The 17,717-nt window shown below is 39.6% G+C and overlaps 1 protein-coding gene across 1 annotated transcript in view; it reads right to left on the bottom strand.

Moving 5' to 3' along the window:
- Positions 1-16,326, bottom strand: part of ZNF704 (zinc finger protein 704) — a 71,955-nt gene extending 55,629 nt beyond the window's left edge. Inside the window, exon 1 of the mRNA XM_010575854.1 lies at positions 16,100-16,326. Coding sequence (XP_010574156.1) covers positions 16,100-16,326 — 227 coding nt within the window. The remainder of the gene's footprint in view (positions 1-16,099) is intronic.
- Between the last annotated feature and the right edge of the window lie 1,391 nt (positions 16,327-17,717).

The raw sequence follows: 17,717 nt of genomic DNA, 5'->3' as shown, positions 1-17,717 counted from the left end.
AAAGCACCAAATCCTCAAACCAAGTCTCCGTACCTCCAGTGGCACTCTGCTGTTGGGAGCCTACGTACATTTTGGGGAGCACAGAGGGAAGGAGATGCGGGCAGAAGGAGCAGCTGAAGTATATTAAACATCATAAAAAAAGAGACGACTCAGTTTAAATTGCAAAGCTAGCAGTGGCGATAAGACTTGCTTTTATAAGGGAACAATAGATATGCCTTCTCTAAACTAGTTTTAGTGCCATCCTTCAGTGGACAAAAGTGGCATTTCTGGGCTTCCAGCCATGCATGAACTACAGCAGATTGGGTCGGGTCCAATGCTGAGCCCATACGATGCATTAATGTGGAAAATATTACTCTCCCTTTCCCAGAAAACAAATGCTGGATTCAGTTTTCAGAACCTGTTACTTCTATTACCACATGAAAACGCCAGCAGTGTCACCCAATTATTCTACTCACTAACTTCACAGAGGTACTCGACCAGCTGTGGAGCTCCTCTCACCTTCTTCATCAATATTTTACCTTCTATGTTAAAATTGGAGAATAGAGACAGAGGGGAAAGAAATAATAATAAAGCCACAGAAAATGTTGATGCTTAAAGGGCACAATCCACAAATTCCTCATGAGCAACACAGAAGCCACAGGCACCTTCGGTTCCTGCTTGTGACATGGTCAAGGGTTTCTGCCACTGTGCGTCTCTGCTGACCGGCGTCAGCCCCCTTCCCATCCCACCCTGTCCCATCCCATTCCATCCCATCCCCAAACCGACCCCCAGTTCCCCAGAGGGTGCCTCAATCCCTTGCCCTCAGCAAGAGACCAGAGCCTGAACATCTGTGCCACCATGAAATGGGATACTCACCCATGGGATGTTAATTTTCAACTTTATTCATGCAAGCCATATTAAATAGCAATTGGATAAAAGGTGTCCCTTCCTCTCACCAAAAAGAGACCGTCTTCCACTATATAAAATGATGGAGGAGAAAATAAAGGCAGGGGGTATATTGTTCTCCATGCCAACTGGGGAACAGGGAAGAAGCAATGGATGTAAAATGCAACAAGGGAGGTTTTAGCTGTAACTGGAAAAAATTCTAGTCCTTCTGAACGATGACCTGTCAATAGGTACCAACTTGTAAGAACAGATTAGACAAACAGTTATCAAAAGGGATACATACAACTGATCTTGCTGGGGGGCAAGTGAAGACATATATGACACGTGGAGGACCTTCCACCTGTATTTTTGCTGTTCCAATGCTATAAACCAAAATAGGCCAATATCTATCAGATCTTCTAAACACATCTCTGAGGCAACAGTATTTAAGCTACCAGTATAATAAGTGAGCAATTATTTGGCATAGATGATGATACAGGAAATCTGGCAATACACCAGAAATAAAACACGCAGTCATGCATCTTCTAAAAGATAGAGTTTGGGAAAGTATTCAGCATATTTTTTAAACAGAACATGGTCTGAGTTTAAGGTTGTTAAAATCTGTTCAAATATTTTCCATTAAAACAACAGCAATTCTATCAACAAGACAAGGCTCTGAGGTAATGACAGCATATCCAGTTTTCCCATCAAGATAAACTCTAACATAAAATAAGAATTTAGTCTATGTACATACATACACAGATGTTTCAAAGAAATAAATAAATCTTTACCAACCACAGCATAGCCTTCTGTAACATCTTTTATAAATCCCACAACTTTTTCTATGCATGTTGGGTACTGCAGATGATGGTCAGACCTTGTTTTCATTGAAATCAGTTAGGGAAGATGTATGGCAGCAGAGCCAATTCGCTTCAGCGGAGCTACACTAGTCGCAAGAGCAGCCCATTGCATGTGCAGCTTGGCATTGCTCACTCCATCGCCAGTTCTTTTCCTCTAGAGGTAGCTGCCCTACTGAGTAATGAAGAAAGCTTTCTGATAGCTTAAAAGGGCCTGGTTTTGTATGCAGGGAGGAACCAAGGTACCCTCAACCCCGTAAAACATAGTTTCCATTACAGGTACCCACTCAAGTTTGTGCAGAACTGGCAGAATGGGGTAAAATACTCCTATGAACAGGCTCCTGTAATGGTCTAGAGATAACTATGCACATTTTGGGCTCAAGTATAGTGTAAACAAAAAACGACTCATTAGACTTAGCAATACATACTGACAAAACTGGTTTAGGAACAGAGAAAATTAGCCACCTGCTTATAATGGTTGTTTTCTGGGCTTTTTGTTGTCTACCTTTTACTTGGCTTGTGGGTTTTTGGTTTGGGGTTTTTTGTTTGGTTGGTTTTGTCTGGGTTTTTTTAGGGGTCTTTTTGTTCTGCTTGTTTGCTTGTTGTTTTTAAACTGGAAAGATAAGCTTCTTCAAAGTTTAGCGTTTTCTTTAGGTTGTACTGTTGACAGAAATTGTTAACAATTTGTCCATCATTGCTTATATAAAGAAAATAATGTGCATGTTGTTTGTGGCCTCACCACAGGCATTACTCAGCAAATCTTAATTATCCTGTTGGTGATTTACTGTTGTATAGAAACATATCCTAGCATGTATACACATCTGCCCTTGCTTATGAAAATGTTACTTTTGGCTAGATCACAGAAGTGAAGATACTTACCACCAAGCAAAGCAGACTCTGAACTTCAGTCTGTTGTCCACTGTACCCCCCATCCCAAACAAATATTGGATATAATCAGCTTATACAACAAATCTTGATAACTTCACAAAAATAGTAGTGAAAAAATGACAATTGGGCTCACTTGTTTGGTTAGCTAGATTTGCTTTCTCCCAGCTACTTCCTTACCTCCGTGAGCCTGCACTGCTCTCAGGAGCCTTCCTTCCCAATGTGGTAGGGCAGGCAAAGTTTACTTGGATATTTTCCAGGCACACAAATACACTCAGTGCATAATATGAGAACAGGAGCTTTTAACCATGTAATTCCTTAATTCAGCACAATACAATTTATCCAAAACATTGTTTATAGAATACATCACAGAATCAGGAGGAGAGAGTAATTTCAGATTATTTGGAAGTATATCTTTTGGAGAGGAAGAAAAATGTGTTCCTCATTGGAACTGAAGGGAAGGTTTTAGAAGTCCAACTGTGAAAAATGTAAAGTATTTGAAAGAAGGTGAGGTTTGGAGAGTCGCTGGTGTTTTTTAAGGGATGGCTAGAGCAGAGGCATACCCACAGAAGAAACAGCACGAGGAGAACAAGTGGGAGGAAGAGAATATGCAGCAATAGATGGGTAGGTAGGAGGCTGTACAGTACAGTGAGTCAAGAAGAGATTTTACAACGCAGGAGGGCAATGTAGGCCAGATGCTTTGTAAGTTCCCATGCCATCAAGGGATACATTTAGCTTGGACAAACTTTAATTTAAAAAAAATAGGTAAGAAAGGCAGAAACGCATAGAATGGCTTAATATTTGCCGCTCGATGTAGGGATGGACAGAAGGACAGGCTGTTTCCAGTTTTGAAGTCTGACTAAAGATTTTATCTTCCATATTTCCTGTTTCTGATAGATTTGATAGCAGGTAAATAAGCCATACTTCTAGGACCACAGAGAGGCAAATAACGATAGAGCCAACAGGACTTTAAAAAGCACAGATGGCACTGAAGGACTGTGATGAATCAGAGCTCCTTTATGAGGGCTGTATTTTACCAGACACATAAAATAAAAACTAGCTGGGAGCCAGGGTCTCCTCCGCTGTACCCGAGCAGTCCCCTCCATCTCAGGGGGATTTCATGAGTGAAACAAGGACAGCATCTACTGCTGCAGAGGCTCAGCTGCAACTATGCAGAGCTCCTCCTCAATTGAGACCTCAATTCTTGTCCTGCAGAAGGAAGCCTCAGCCCTGCTGGGTAGCGCTGGTACACGGGACATCTACTGACCCCTCATGGTTTCTTTCACAGCAACTACATTTTTCCCTGGCTCATATATCCAACTCCCTACTGCAGATATGCTGCCTCTCCAATTCCTGTGCCATAATAATGACAGGCAAACTCAATTAATACTGTGAACAGTTTGGATGTCTGCAAAACAGGTTGCCAAAAAAAAAAATTCCCAAGAAAAAAGAAAAAAAAAAACACCCAAAGATAACTAAGAACATTTGCTGCATAATGTAATTCAAAGCTTCTATCTGTAGGACCAATACAAGCCATATTTATTAATGTTACACATTATGTCTTAAATTAAGATGTGAAAGCTTGGGTTTGCACTGCTTTAATGTTAATGATTTATTATAAGTATAGTACATATCTAGTTTATTTTGGTAAGATCCATATTATACATTCAATGTAGATTTTCTCTCCAAGCTTCTTACTCAGATCAAAACATAATAAAATGACAAAATTCCCCTGCACATATTTGCTTCAGAGATTAGCAAGAGATAGTAATGTATCTTCCTTTGTAATACTTTGAATTTCTGTCAACATCATCATAAAATTTATACCACAAAATATAAATAAGTGTAACCACAAGCCTTTTTATGTGACATGTTTTAAAGGGCTTTCAACATCGATTAGATTTTTACTATTGCTGTTGTTATTAATCCTGTGATCTAAAAGTACTCTAGCTAGGTACTGAAGTAGAAACACTAGTTTAGAAAGGTTAAATATCAGCAAGGTATTTCTCAGGATATTACAGATGAGCGCACAAGTATGTCAAACAAACACATGCTTACCCTCTGATTATATATATGTATGTATATACACATAAAAATAATATTTAATAGCTACTCTGCACTTACGATGAGAATTACACATCTGTAATCTTGGAGCCAAGGGCTAAGTGAACCCTATAAAAGCAACCGCCATTATGTAAAATAAACTAAGCAACCCTGAGAAGCAAGAGATAGCACAAACATGCCCTATGCTAGTAGCCCCACTATCACCAATTTAGAGAGGAGAGGGAAGAGGGAAGGCCAAATAATTTAATCCAAGAGGACATCAACAAAACAAAGGTCCATGACTTCAGGATGCAGTTCTCAGAAGTTAACAAGCTAGGAAAAAGCAGCCAAAATATACTTTCTAAATCACTGGCACAGACTTATCAGGAAGTAGCATCAAACCTTTTTTCACAGATGCTTTTCCTTAGAAAGAAATATCAAAATAGGCTCAGCACATACATCCTTTTCATCACCTTTTCCCTCCTCACCCAGCCAGGCAAGCCGTTGGATGCACCGTGCTTCCCGCTCCATATGGTGAGTGGCACTGTGTGTGTGTATATGGGAAAGCCCTAAATGCCTTTTTTTAAACCTTACTTCAACTGCCTGCCTCAGCTTCAAGGGAGGAACCAATCAGACATTCACAGTGAAAACAAAAGAGATGATCCAAATTAAGATAAAGGGGAAAAGCGGACAGACACAGCAGGGAGCTTAAGTTTGGGAGCACGTTATGGGATGAAGAATGTCCTTCATATACAAAATTAAGTACAAGACTATAAAGTATTTTAACCAGCATTTTCCGGGGGAAAGCATTACCTACACATAGGTTTTACTTCATTATAAAGCTGACCATAATGACAGTACTTCTGCTGCTGGTGGAAGTATCACCCGCTGTCCCTCCTCAAAGAAATGGCCAAGACATTAAGTTTTGGGTAACACACCAAATCAGATGAGGAGCAACAGTATTACATTATAAGAATAACTTATTAAAAGCATCAATTGGCTATTGATTCCATTTACCATCTGGAATACTGCTGTTACTAAAAACATCCATATGTCAACACAGTAAGCGCCCTCAATGCAGTATGCCAATGTTGATGCTGCAGAGGACAACTATTTCCACAGGACAACACAGCTCAGGAGTCCAGCCACATGTGGGCTTCTGGAATGCTCCTGGAGAGAAGGAAGGACAACTCTCGGATACCTATAATGTATAATTACAGAAAAGAAACACTCTGCTGCTGTATTCTGGCAATGTTATTCTACACTTTTTCCCTCAGTTCCCCAAAGAGGCTATTTTGAAGATGTGGTTATCAAACAAACCATTTCACATACACAGCAACTAACAGTGAATGTTTTTATCCCAAAAATGAGAACAAAGTTATGTTTCTAAATGTTGGTTCTATACAAAGTGTAAACATACATTTGCTTGAGAACGTCAAATATTTTTAGCAAAATGTCCCATCTCATTTCATCTTTTATTCTATGGATGGATGGAAGAGCCAAGGTACTTCGGGATATACTTTCTCTGCTGGGACCACTAATAGCAGAAGTTCATATTTCACGCACAGCTGCCTCCTGGTCCACTGAAGATGCTACTACCTCTGTTCCGTTCATGGGGTAGCAAGCACAGACGGCCCGAGGTCACTTGTCAGACACAGTATCAGATCACCTGCAGGAATTGCTGTGGCAAAATTTAAAATACAGACCCGTGCAAAATCACAAAACTCCTTACATAGTGAGTTCGACAAGCGTACTTGAAGAACAAAAACTATTTTTTACTGTTGGCTCAAGAAAACTGTGAACTAGTCATTCAGTATGTATTAAAAATACATTGAACACAGCAGGTTAATTCTTGCAAGCTGCCAAAAAGCAGCCATTCAGCCACGTATGGAGCTAGGCTTTCTGTAGGGAACAAAAGCTACACTGCAAGTCACATGCAGTACATGTCCAGTGCAATACACTGCCATCGAGTGCTTCATTAACAAAGTCAAAGGATATTTTATTTGGAAAGACTAGCAACTTAGCAAAAATTGTAGCTGCTTCATGCAGACCTTGTGTATCTAGCAACAGTTCTCTTCCACCGTTTTCCCTAAATGATCAGGGAGTAAAAATGAAAGAGTTGGAGCTTTTATTAAACTGTGCAAGTTACCAAAACCATAAGAAGGTGTGGTTCTGCTTCAAATAAAAGTAACCCATTGGAAAAATCTAATTTACGTACATATCCTAATCTAGATATTGATATTTCAAAGTGATTAAGTGCTCCATCCTTTGACAACACTCCTGTTATCACAAAAACTGAAGCAGTAATAGGCAGAACAGGTATCTGAGGCCTATATACCACCATATAATAGAGATTAGAAAATCTGTTTTACAGAAATTAATAACAGGCATCTTAAAATAGCCCTTCATCTATACAAACCAATTACACACTTTATGTACCACATAAAAAAAATTGGGTTAGATGAGTTTCATTGTAGTGTTGCTGTCCTACAGATACAAACAAAACACTTAAAAACCCTTGTACACATAACGCAAGCATATTACTATAAATGGAGAAAAGTCACACTTTCTACCTCCTCTTTTTTTTAAATGTTTTCATGGAGATGATGCTAAAGGAGTTAAGACAGAAATTTCTAAAAATATTTTACAAACAACAATCAGAGATACAACTTCTCTCAGAAAGGCAGGCTTCGTGTCTTTGCTGACCTCGATGATAAAACATCAGATACCACTGCATAAACTAGAATATTTTAATTTTATAGCATTTAAATAAAATTATAGCTATGAACATAGCTATGATGTATGTAATCCATGTAACCATATACATGGTAGCCCATTCTTGCACATTTCACAGATACACAAGTTAAAAACTACGTACCCATTGACTTTTTCTTTTTCTCAGCACAGATGGCATTTCAAGAGGAATTTTTTTTGTGCCACAGTTAACACAAACCACAAAGAAATTACTCTTATTGAATATTGCCTGCTGTTGAAGAGTGTTTTGAAATTACACTCCATTTTTTAAGGGAACTGAAGAGCTGAGAACAAGCCGTGCATTCACATCAGTGGCTAACAGATAAAGCAGCAATGCTGACTGAATGCAGCACTTCAAGAAGCAGCGCCTAATGGTCACTGCAGATTAAGGACACATTTTTCCTCTACGCCACATTAGAGAATTCATTGAAATTTGCCTGGTAATGAGATCATTGTCCGTTGGCAACTTCCATCACACAGATAAAATTATTTAGCCTTTTGTCTTGGCTACCAGCGAAAGAAGATTTTAAAGAGAAGTAGTTTACTTCTATAGATGAAGACAAATCTTTCTCAGCAGTGTTTTGAATATGGGATTTTCTACAGAAATGGGAAACTTATTTATATGCATATATATACATATGTATGTGCATATGTATGCATACACGCACAAGCAAAATCTTTTGAAAATAATAATTACCTAAAATAATACAGACTCCAATATCAGGCAGTAGGACAACTTAGCATTACCACATTTAACTGCACAATCAAATTTTTACACTTTTATTTTTCACTGGCATTTCATTCCCTGGGAACACCATTGCAAGTCTACAGTTAAAAAACTGGACAATAACACTGGCCAAAAATCCAGATGGTTAAAGACACCAGCTGGTGTTAGAAGTTCCCCTTCCTAATATTAATACTACTGCACAGACCAGAAGACAGGGTGAAATTTGAAAATTATGGAAACCCAGGAACAATGAACTAAGAGGTCCATGTGATGACCAGGTTCTACAAAAAGCCCCACCAAACAGAAAGCCATTTATTCATTAGAAGTAAACTTCATCCGCTTTCTTGGTAGGTCCATCATCCTTAAATCGCATCCTGCTCTCACAGGATCAAGTATAGTAAGCCAGGCTCAAAGACCACAACCACATGTAGCTGCCATTATACCAAATTGTGTGAAAATCACTATCAAATGCAAAATGAGTAAAGAACAGAAAAAGCACTTTGCTTTATTAATGAGATTCATATTCCCTCTGCTTTGTACGTTACTGGGGAAAAAAAAAAAAAACTCAAGAGTAATGTTAACTCATCCAAAATTCACACTTTAACAAGAATATTATGTTGGCAAAATCCTGCTGGATAGGCCAGCCAGCATATCTAAGACTGGTGATGAAAGAATAAATTGTGCTAGTCACATAACTGGTTCCTCTACAAGCTGCAACTGATTGAACAAGATTGTTGTGGGGATGTCAGTAATACAGTTAAGCACGAGGCAACTCGAAACTCTCAGATATGCACACAGTATAACACAAAAGAGAAAAATGGGGCAACTGACAAAAATCCACTGAAAAATAAGGATACATTATGCACACTTTCAGAGTAAATTTTTTCTACAGCAGGGGATGTTACACCTTTTTCAACAAATGATCCTAATCCAACATATCGCTGTTGCTCTCTGGCAGTGGGGACTTCTGAATGCTAATGCCCGAGTCTGTATCACCCAGCTATGAAATCCAACCTTATTTATAGCAAGCTCAACCACTCCTATGGTCCGTGACCCTTTGAATGGGACAGTCCTACTGAGTGTGTCCTCTGTTCCCGAGCGCTCTCGAGACTTGATCCATCTCACCACTTCAAAGGTGATTTTTCAACAGTTTGCAAGCTGTCACAAATGCTATCATCTGTCTCAGCATCGTGAGAAGCTGATTCAGCTATCGTGGCAACAAACACTACGCACACCCAGGCAAGTAATCTGGAAGATGACGGGCCACTTAAATGAGAAAGGTGACTTTTGGAGTTCTGGTTTGGCTCTGCGGTAGCTACCTGCAGAGTTTTCATTTGCAATTTAACCTACACTTTTCAAAAAAGTTTCTGCTACACTGCTTTTGCATGCTGCAGGCAGATCAGAGGCATCTAGAGCTTAAAGCACATATACAGTCCTTCTAGAACGCAAAGAAAATTTAGTATTAGAAAACAGTATCAAGAAATATATAGGTTTTTACTTCAAAATGTGCTAACAGACCGATTCTCTGATTGCTCTTTGGATAAGCCTCTTTTTCCCATTAACAGTTAGATCCTAGAAGGCACCACACCTTTTAGCAGCAGACCATGACGAGCAGTTTACCATCAATATTAAACATAATCAAGCTCTAATGACTGCTTGGGTAAAATCCAATCAAGCTGCACACATATTTAACTAAAGAAGTCTAGCAAAACAAAGCAACAATTTATTACTTCAATAATTAGCTGGTGTGGATATTTGGAGAAACTGCTTTTAAACGCACGGTATTGCCATCTACCAACATTTTTACAGAAGCCCTGAAATACGTGAATAACTCTGGGACTAATTCTCATTACATAAAACCCAACCACATTTTCAAAGTTTCTAACTATCATGGATGCACAGAAAATGAAGCGTAAGAAACAGCAGCACTCAACCTATAGGATGGTGAAAAAACTTGGAGAAAAGTGCTTTTGGGCTAGAAGGAAAGCTAGAGAGCTCAGAAGCTCGCAGAGCTACAGTCAGTAAATCTGAAGCACAGCCTGGTTTCTTGGCCTTTTGTTTTCATCCAATTTGACTGAAAAGCCTCAGCAGCCAACAAATAGTTGATGCCCTCTGAAGCTGCTCCATCAATCCCCTCTGCCAAAACTGTGAGAGATACGGGAAAGGAGCTCCCCCAAGGAGAACTGAGAAGCCTTCTAAAACAGATGAAGAAGAATAACAGAAGACAATCTCTGAATAAACACCACCTCTGGATAAACAGAAAAGCACAACTTGATCATCAGGTTCTTCCCTCTGCAAGCAGACTGGGAAGTCCTCCTAGTGAGGATATCATAGTTAAGCAGATACTGCTTTTGATCTTGCAGTCAGGCTCCTGGAGAGTTTTGGCTATGAAAATATGCAAATGTTTCCAGTGAAATGCACAGTGCATAATCAATCACGCCCAGCAGGCCTTACAGATCAACAACACATTCACTAATCAGAAGGCTGCCCAGAGCTACGATCCTGGAGAGACCAGGCAAGAAAATCATTTAGGGATGAAAATGCAGCACTGCCTATACTGTTTCTTTATAATGATGGTCAGAAAACACAGCTAAAGTTCATTTTGCCCCAGTTTTCCGTAGCTATTCTAGAAGGACCTACAGAGGCAACGGGGGTGAGAACTCCTAGAGACATTTCATTTACTTTATTTCAATGATTTCACATATTCTTTCATTAAATTATAAACTAATTAGTAGATAAAGTATAGGTACATGAATAAAAATTAATTTCGCAGTAATTGAGCAACTATTTTTTATATGAAAGAAACAGAAGATAGCAAAATCCAATATATTATTATCATGGCAAATGTCACTGTTTAATAGCAGTGAACCAGAAGGGCACAGGAACTAGAAGGTTTTATTGCACAGTAGCTATTTTCACAGTATAGGAAGTGCTTAAGCAGCTGAGGTTTAGCTTTGGCTTGTCCTTTAAGAGCACAAACTTAAGGCAGAAAAAGGCAGTTAGAAAGTTTATATTTCTTCTGGTTTTTTAGAGAAGATAGGATACAGGAGGACTGGGGAAAAGGAGGATGATGTGGCAAGGGGATAATAACAAATTTCACAGTATTTTGATGTCATCTAGCAAGAGGCTAACAAAAGCAAAACTGTTCAAACACTCCCACCCATCAGAGGGGTAGGAGCGATGCCTGCCTAGTTCCTTCTTTGACTCTCTTAACCTTCCGGATGTTTCCAGTTACTCCTTTCTGGGACACCAGAAAGGACACCACTTCTGACTAATGCATGTAAATTTTGAAGGGTTTCCAGCTACAGCTGGTCAAAACACTTCTGTCTAAAAGGACCTTTAACCCCATCACTATTTCCAGACATTTATTCTCACATTTTACTCAAAAAAGGAAACTTCACCCCTTGCTCTCCGTTGCCCGCCCTTCCATCCTCATCCTCCAAGAGGCAGAAGCCATTCCCCGTGTGCCTGACCTGCACTGGGTCCCTACATCATGACTCAAACCCACCATATCAGCAGCCCAGGCTTCTTCTCATCTTTCTTGTTGACTTGCTTTGGGAGTAAGTATGCATTACTGTAAGTAACTGATGAAAATACAAATGAGCAAAAAGGCTCTGTCAACTTCCACGCCACTGCCCACTGGGGACATCATCTTTGATTACATCTGACCTCTACAGATGTAGCTGCCTCAAACACTGGTAGACCTGTGCTTGCTTCTGCCCACAAGACAAGGCGAACAGTCCCTCAGTGACACCGCTCTCTTTTTAGAAAATGACCTTTCACTACTCAGATCCTAGGGATCTGGGCTGTGTTTGATCACTCATGTTTGAACTGGAGGTCAATCTAAAGTGTATTCTCTTCCGTTGTACAGATAACAACTCAATTCTGAGATAACTGCAGTTTGTTATAGTTGAGTGGTCAGACCCCTTCCTCCAAGACAGCAGTCCTTTATGCACCAAAACTACCAATAAATTTAAACTTTAAAGGTAAAGTAAGGAATTCAAATTTCCTTATTATATTAAATAATTCATCTACTCAAGCTGAACAGTTTCATTTATGCTCATCTGAGTTTCAGAAGTAGGAAAGCTACTTAACTCATATAAATTTTGTTCAAAATGACCAAATGAAGAAATCTGAAAAGGGGAAGACTTAATGCTGTTAACCTCTCATTTCATTTTTGCATTCCAAAACAAAAAAATCAGTAAGTAGTAGTTATGGTCTCCTCCTATTTTAATCCAAAAGACACTTCCAGTACAGCACGTAACGTAGAAAGGTCTGCAGTATTTTTGCAAGATGAAATAGCAAATGTAAACAATGAACTTTAAAATTTAATTTCATTACAATATTAAAATTCTCCTGCATGCAATAAAATATTTATTTCAGGTCTGCTACATTTAGGCTGACACTATTACTTCGAAGAGCTGCCCTGTGAAGCACCTTGAATATGCCAGGACTTTGATGGTTAAGACACCTCCCTTGTACACCACAAACCCTAGTTCAGGTCCTTGCTCCAAATACAACAAAAAAAGAACCTGAACCCACAACCCTCCACGCTCCAGGCAAGTGTGTAACTGTTGGGCTATCAGTTAGATCTAATTAGCCCAACAGTTACGTACTTGCCTGGAGCGTGGAAGGTGTGGGTTCAGGTTCTTTTGTTAATTAATTAGATCTACCCCTTCTTTCCAGATTTCATTAACAAACACAATTCTGAAGTGTCCACGATTTCCATTAGTTTCCCATTTTCCTAAATGTGCGCGTGAGACAGCCACCAGCCACCACACAGCTCTACAGTTCCATCTACTGTAATTTCATTGCACCTGAGTACCAATCACCTGAAATATCAGGGACTCAGTTAAGATATTTTCACATTTCTAAAATTTCAGAGTCTATTAAGTAATAACGAAAGCCCTGCGGCTGAATGCCTCAGAAGCAACAATTATTATGCTGGTGTTTTCTGAGCTGTCAGTTATTTTGGATACAATACCTCACAAAGATTTTCATTCTTACTCATTGAGATCCTTAAAAACAGGAAAATGGGATGGACTTTGTTTCATTTTGTGGTCAAAGTGAAGTATACTTATCCACGTTACCAGCTCTTTTGCACACACTTTTTCAGAGCTTTTACAGAGATACTCATATGCCCTCATTAATAAGGATTCTGCAGTATGATAAACTTCTGTCTCAAAATCCCTTACATATTTTCCTGAGTTTTCCTGAGTAGGATACAGCAAATTTTAACATTACCCTCTACCTTGGCAACTGAAGTAAAGTGGGTAACCTTCTCAGCTCCACTAAGGTTTAAAAAAAAAAAAAAAAAAAAAGCAAGCTTCATTTCCATAGCATTTTTCTGCTTCAAAATGACAGCTGAAAGTTTTTTGAAAAGAGGGATTATGTAGCAATAAGAAACTGAAGATCATATTAAACTCCTTCTTTCTCCCATGCATTTGTAAACATCATCTGATCAATTCAAGATTACCCTTCACAACTGGATACAACACATCATCTGTGAAGGCAAAGAAAGCAAGCTGCAAAGGTGGATGGACGTTCTCACCAGAGGAGAGGACAGTCGACCCAACAAGTCCTGGCAGGAGGAGAACAGAGAAGGAATTCACCGTTGGGGAACACGCAACTCTACCAGCACAGTCCTAGACAGAAGACTGGAAGGGACTTACAAAGAGGCAGGAGAACATCAAATGCCTAGACTCTCACTTCTCAGAGAATATGACTTAAGAGATCAAACCATGCTGAAGGGGAAGAGAGATGTGGCATTCCCCTCAATACAACAACAAGTATTTAGTAAGATCTCCAAGCAAAGCTTTTAGCGCTCATCCTGTTCCGTGTGGACAAATGGTGCAATAAATCACCTCACATTTAAAGGGAAACTTAAACTTGTCCTCAAAACTGTAGCAATAGTGGCTGAGATGTTTATTATCATACTACCAAATTTAAACTCTAGGTTTGTTTTCTACTTTGTTCTCTAATTCTGCTAATGTAGCACCGCTCAACCTGCATGTCTGAAAACATGCAACAAGATATGATCATTTATCTGTTCACAGCAAAACACAGGAACAATGAACAGTTTTAGAAGATACCTTTGCAAATGAACATATTTCCTATCATCTTAAGCATCTTGTGCTCACAACTGGTGTCACAATTAGTCTTAAGGTGGCATTAAAGATGTTTATTCACTCTCTTCCACCTTGTTGGGGAAAAAATGTCCATCCCTCCAAGGACGGATATCTTGCAGTTACAGAAAAGGGAGCCCGACTCCTCCTTCAGGTGGATTATCTGCATGAAGCCACACAAAGAGGCACTTAAATCCTGTACCTTGGCTGCCTGAATTGTAAAATGAAAATGCTAACACATGGTTTGAGCAGGAGGTTGGACTAGGTGACTTCCTGAGGTCCCTGCTGACCTCCATTTTCTGATGATCCTATATGCTTTGAGAGACATAAGCATGAATGAGAAGGGCACTCAGCCATTACAGGGTTGATTACTGGTGAAAATCTCAAATAAGTATCCTAACATTTTCAAGCTTTTAATGCATAGCTTTTTACTAGATATGTGTGTATGGGGGGAAATCCTGTCAAAATGCTCGTGAACTTTGCAGTTTTCACAAGCGTCATCTATGAGAGCCAGAGGAAAATGACAGTCATCCTGTTCTGGATGATGTGGCAGAACCTGCTGGTTTATGTTGGCTTTTAGAAAGCAAACAAATAAAAAAACAACAAAACATCCAGTTTGACTACATATTTTTTAAGTGGCACTATAAACTTGGAAGGTGTTTCACTGGATATTATGTGCAATTGAATTTATCAGGCAGGTTAAGGAAAAAATCTTTGCAGACAGACTGATGCCAACATGAAATCACAAACAATAAAAAGAAAAAGCACTTGTCATCTCACAATGCAGAATATCCAATTTGTTGTCAGTTTTTCACCATTGATACAAGTGCGTGTTTAGCATTACTGGATATGTTTCTTTTATAATAATGTTCAGCATTTCCTAGAGGAGTCATTCCCTTTCCCTCTCAAAGTGAAGTCCCTCCCCAAAGTTCAAGGTTCTAGACTCTGTATTTTCAAGCCCCTTCTCTTTAAATCACTAGCCAGTAAGAAATTCTCGGTTTCTCCTTCTCTTACTATTATTCCACTTAAATAGCAGGAAGGAAGAAAATCAACAAATAAACCCTGAATTTCTTGCTGTGATATACATCAAGTCTCAGATATAGAACAATTATTTTTCTCAAAATAATTCCCTAGAAATAGTTTATAATTAAAAGTGTAACTGCCCAGATGCGAATGCTGAAGACGCAAACATTTATGTGCATTCACAACAGATCCTCAAGGGACAACAAACTAAAAAGCAATACCAAAATCCCCAAATCCACGTTTTGTACAAATTTTATTTCTCTGCCTTGGCTTTTCCTCACTACTTTTTTCTATTAATTAATTTCATAGACCACATTATGATTCAGCTCTATACCTATCCAGGGATATAACAGAACATAAGATACTACATCCTCACTATGCAGCGTAAGTCACTGCATGAGTATAAAGCGGCTGCAGGTATCACAGTAAAAAAAACCCAAAACAACAAACCAAACAAACAATTGCTAGCAGGTAAGATGACTCTGCATCTAATTTAGAAGATTACTTCTCAGGGTAAAGCTGGGTCAACAATCTCTTCCTGTTAAGACACGTCCTCTTCTGGGAGTACCTCAGTTGCAGCATGTCAGAAAAGCAAAAACATTGCAAAAGCAATACAAAGTCCTACGCTGCAGATAGTCCCAGTTTCTGCTACCAGCGTTTTCAACTTTCTAGCAGATCTCTCAAGTAGTGGAGTTGTAATTGACTTTGGACTGCTTAGAGACAAATACTAGTCTTATCAGTTCATTATACTGCTTACCAAATTTGCCTCTAATATCAAAAGCTTAAAACAAAACACCACAAAACCTGCCAACTTTCCTTACCTTGCTGGAGGCACATCAATATTTGAAGAAACAACCTTGCGCTTCTGTTCCAGAAGACAAACAGAGCGAGTGTTTTCCTTTTCATACTCATGAGCTCTGTTTGGTTTTTTGGTCTCTGCTGTTTTTAAATCTTCCTCCTTTGTGGTGAACAGGAGAAACTGTTGGTCTGGCAGTTTTTGACTGATGTCACTTTTTACATCGTCCTGTTGAAATGCAGAGAAGGTCATTTCACGCTTGATGCTGGCTGCCTGTAAAATTAAAAGCAATTATTAAATTTTCATCTAATTCTCCTAAAATGTAAGGGGGAGAATCCAATACCCACAGGCATTTACTTCTAATTAGTTCTTTGAAACAGAGAATACCATTTCTTTGCCCTTCGTAAAGTCTGAAACTGCCATTAATTTCTCAACAGTGTTGAAGACTATCCAGGAAAATAAGCAATTCTTGACCATTTGATGAAGCACTCAGTTACCTCTTAATGCTAAATCAAAAAGGTATGTGAATTGGAGTATCAGAAACGACAGCATACACACATGTATTTAATGTAGATACACCTGCACTGCATAACTACGCAAAAGAAATCCTAGCTGCCCTCCTCCTAAAATTCAGGAAAAAAGGCAGAATTTATCCAGATAAAAGGCAACCAAGAAATCAAAGGCTTCTGACAGTCACTTACTGGGTTCTTTAACAGTTGTATTTGTAAAGAGGGTTTCTTGATGAGCATAAAAATAATTCACTATGATCCAACTCAGCTGCCAGAAGGCAAAGGGGAGCAAGTGATGCTGGCAGGATCTTTGCAAGGAGCCTGGCCAGCTCCACCACCGACAGCCAGCGGTGAGGACCGTGGACACACACAGAAGCAGTGTCAGGTTGCCTCTTTGGCTGCCAGCGCTTCCCAGATCTTCAGGCCTGCTGCTTCCCATAAGCAAAGACTTCCCAAGCAAATAGGTATCTTAACAAATACCCTATCTCTCTGGAATACAATGTGTTGGTGTTTATAAAGCAAACTACTGCAGGCTTGCAGTGAAGAGCATGGAAAGCCAACAGAACCAAGCCACTCCGCCTCGCCAGCAAGCAAAACAAAACCCAGTATCTTCATTTTCCTCTGAAATACCATTCCCTGGCGAGCTAGGCTTCCCCAGCTTCACGGGGGCTGACCCATCTCACAGGCTGTCATGAGCCTCTCGCCCTGCCGTACATCGGCCGAACTCCTCCAGCCCTCAGCCGGTGAGCTTCCTCGCGTCCCTACAAACACATGTGGAAGAGACAAAGCCTACAGGAAGCATCTGCTAACAGAGTAATTTCTAGAGATCTGTGTTTTTAATATCAGGAGCTTCAACTACTAACTTGCTGAAAGTCCAGGAGATGCACTAGGGTGGCAACCCCTCCACCCAACCCAAACAGCCGAGCAAAATACATCCCAACTAAATGTCTGCTTGTCCCACCTTGAGCAGAGGTACTTCCATGCCACACGCAGCACCCTGGAGAAATCCAGAAGCCTTCTAGGACTTGCAAACTGGATTTTATATACTTGTAAATTATTGATGATCTTTACAGTGGAGAAATCCAGGGTGTGTCACCCTCAGATAGTAACAGCACCAATAAGCTGGAATTCCTG

This window comes from Haliaeetus leucocephalus, unplaced genomic scaffold, assembly GCF_000737465.1.
Source record: "Haliaeetus leucocephalus isolate CR32 unplaced genomic scaffold, Haliaeetus_leucocephalus-4.0 Scaffold506, whole genome shotgun sequence".
In the NCBI taxonomy this organism is placed as follows: Eukaryota; Metazoa; Chordata; class Aves; order Accipitriformes; family Accipitridae; genus Haliaeetus; species Haliaeetus leucocephalus.
This window is presented reverse-complemented; position numbering and strand designations above follow the sequence as displayed.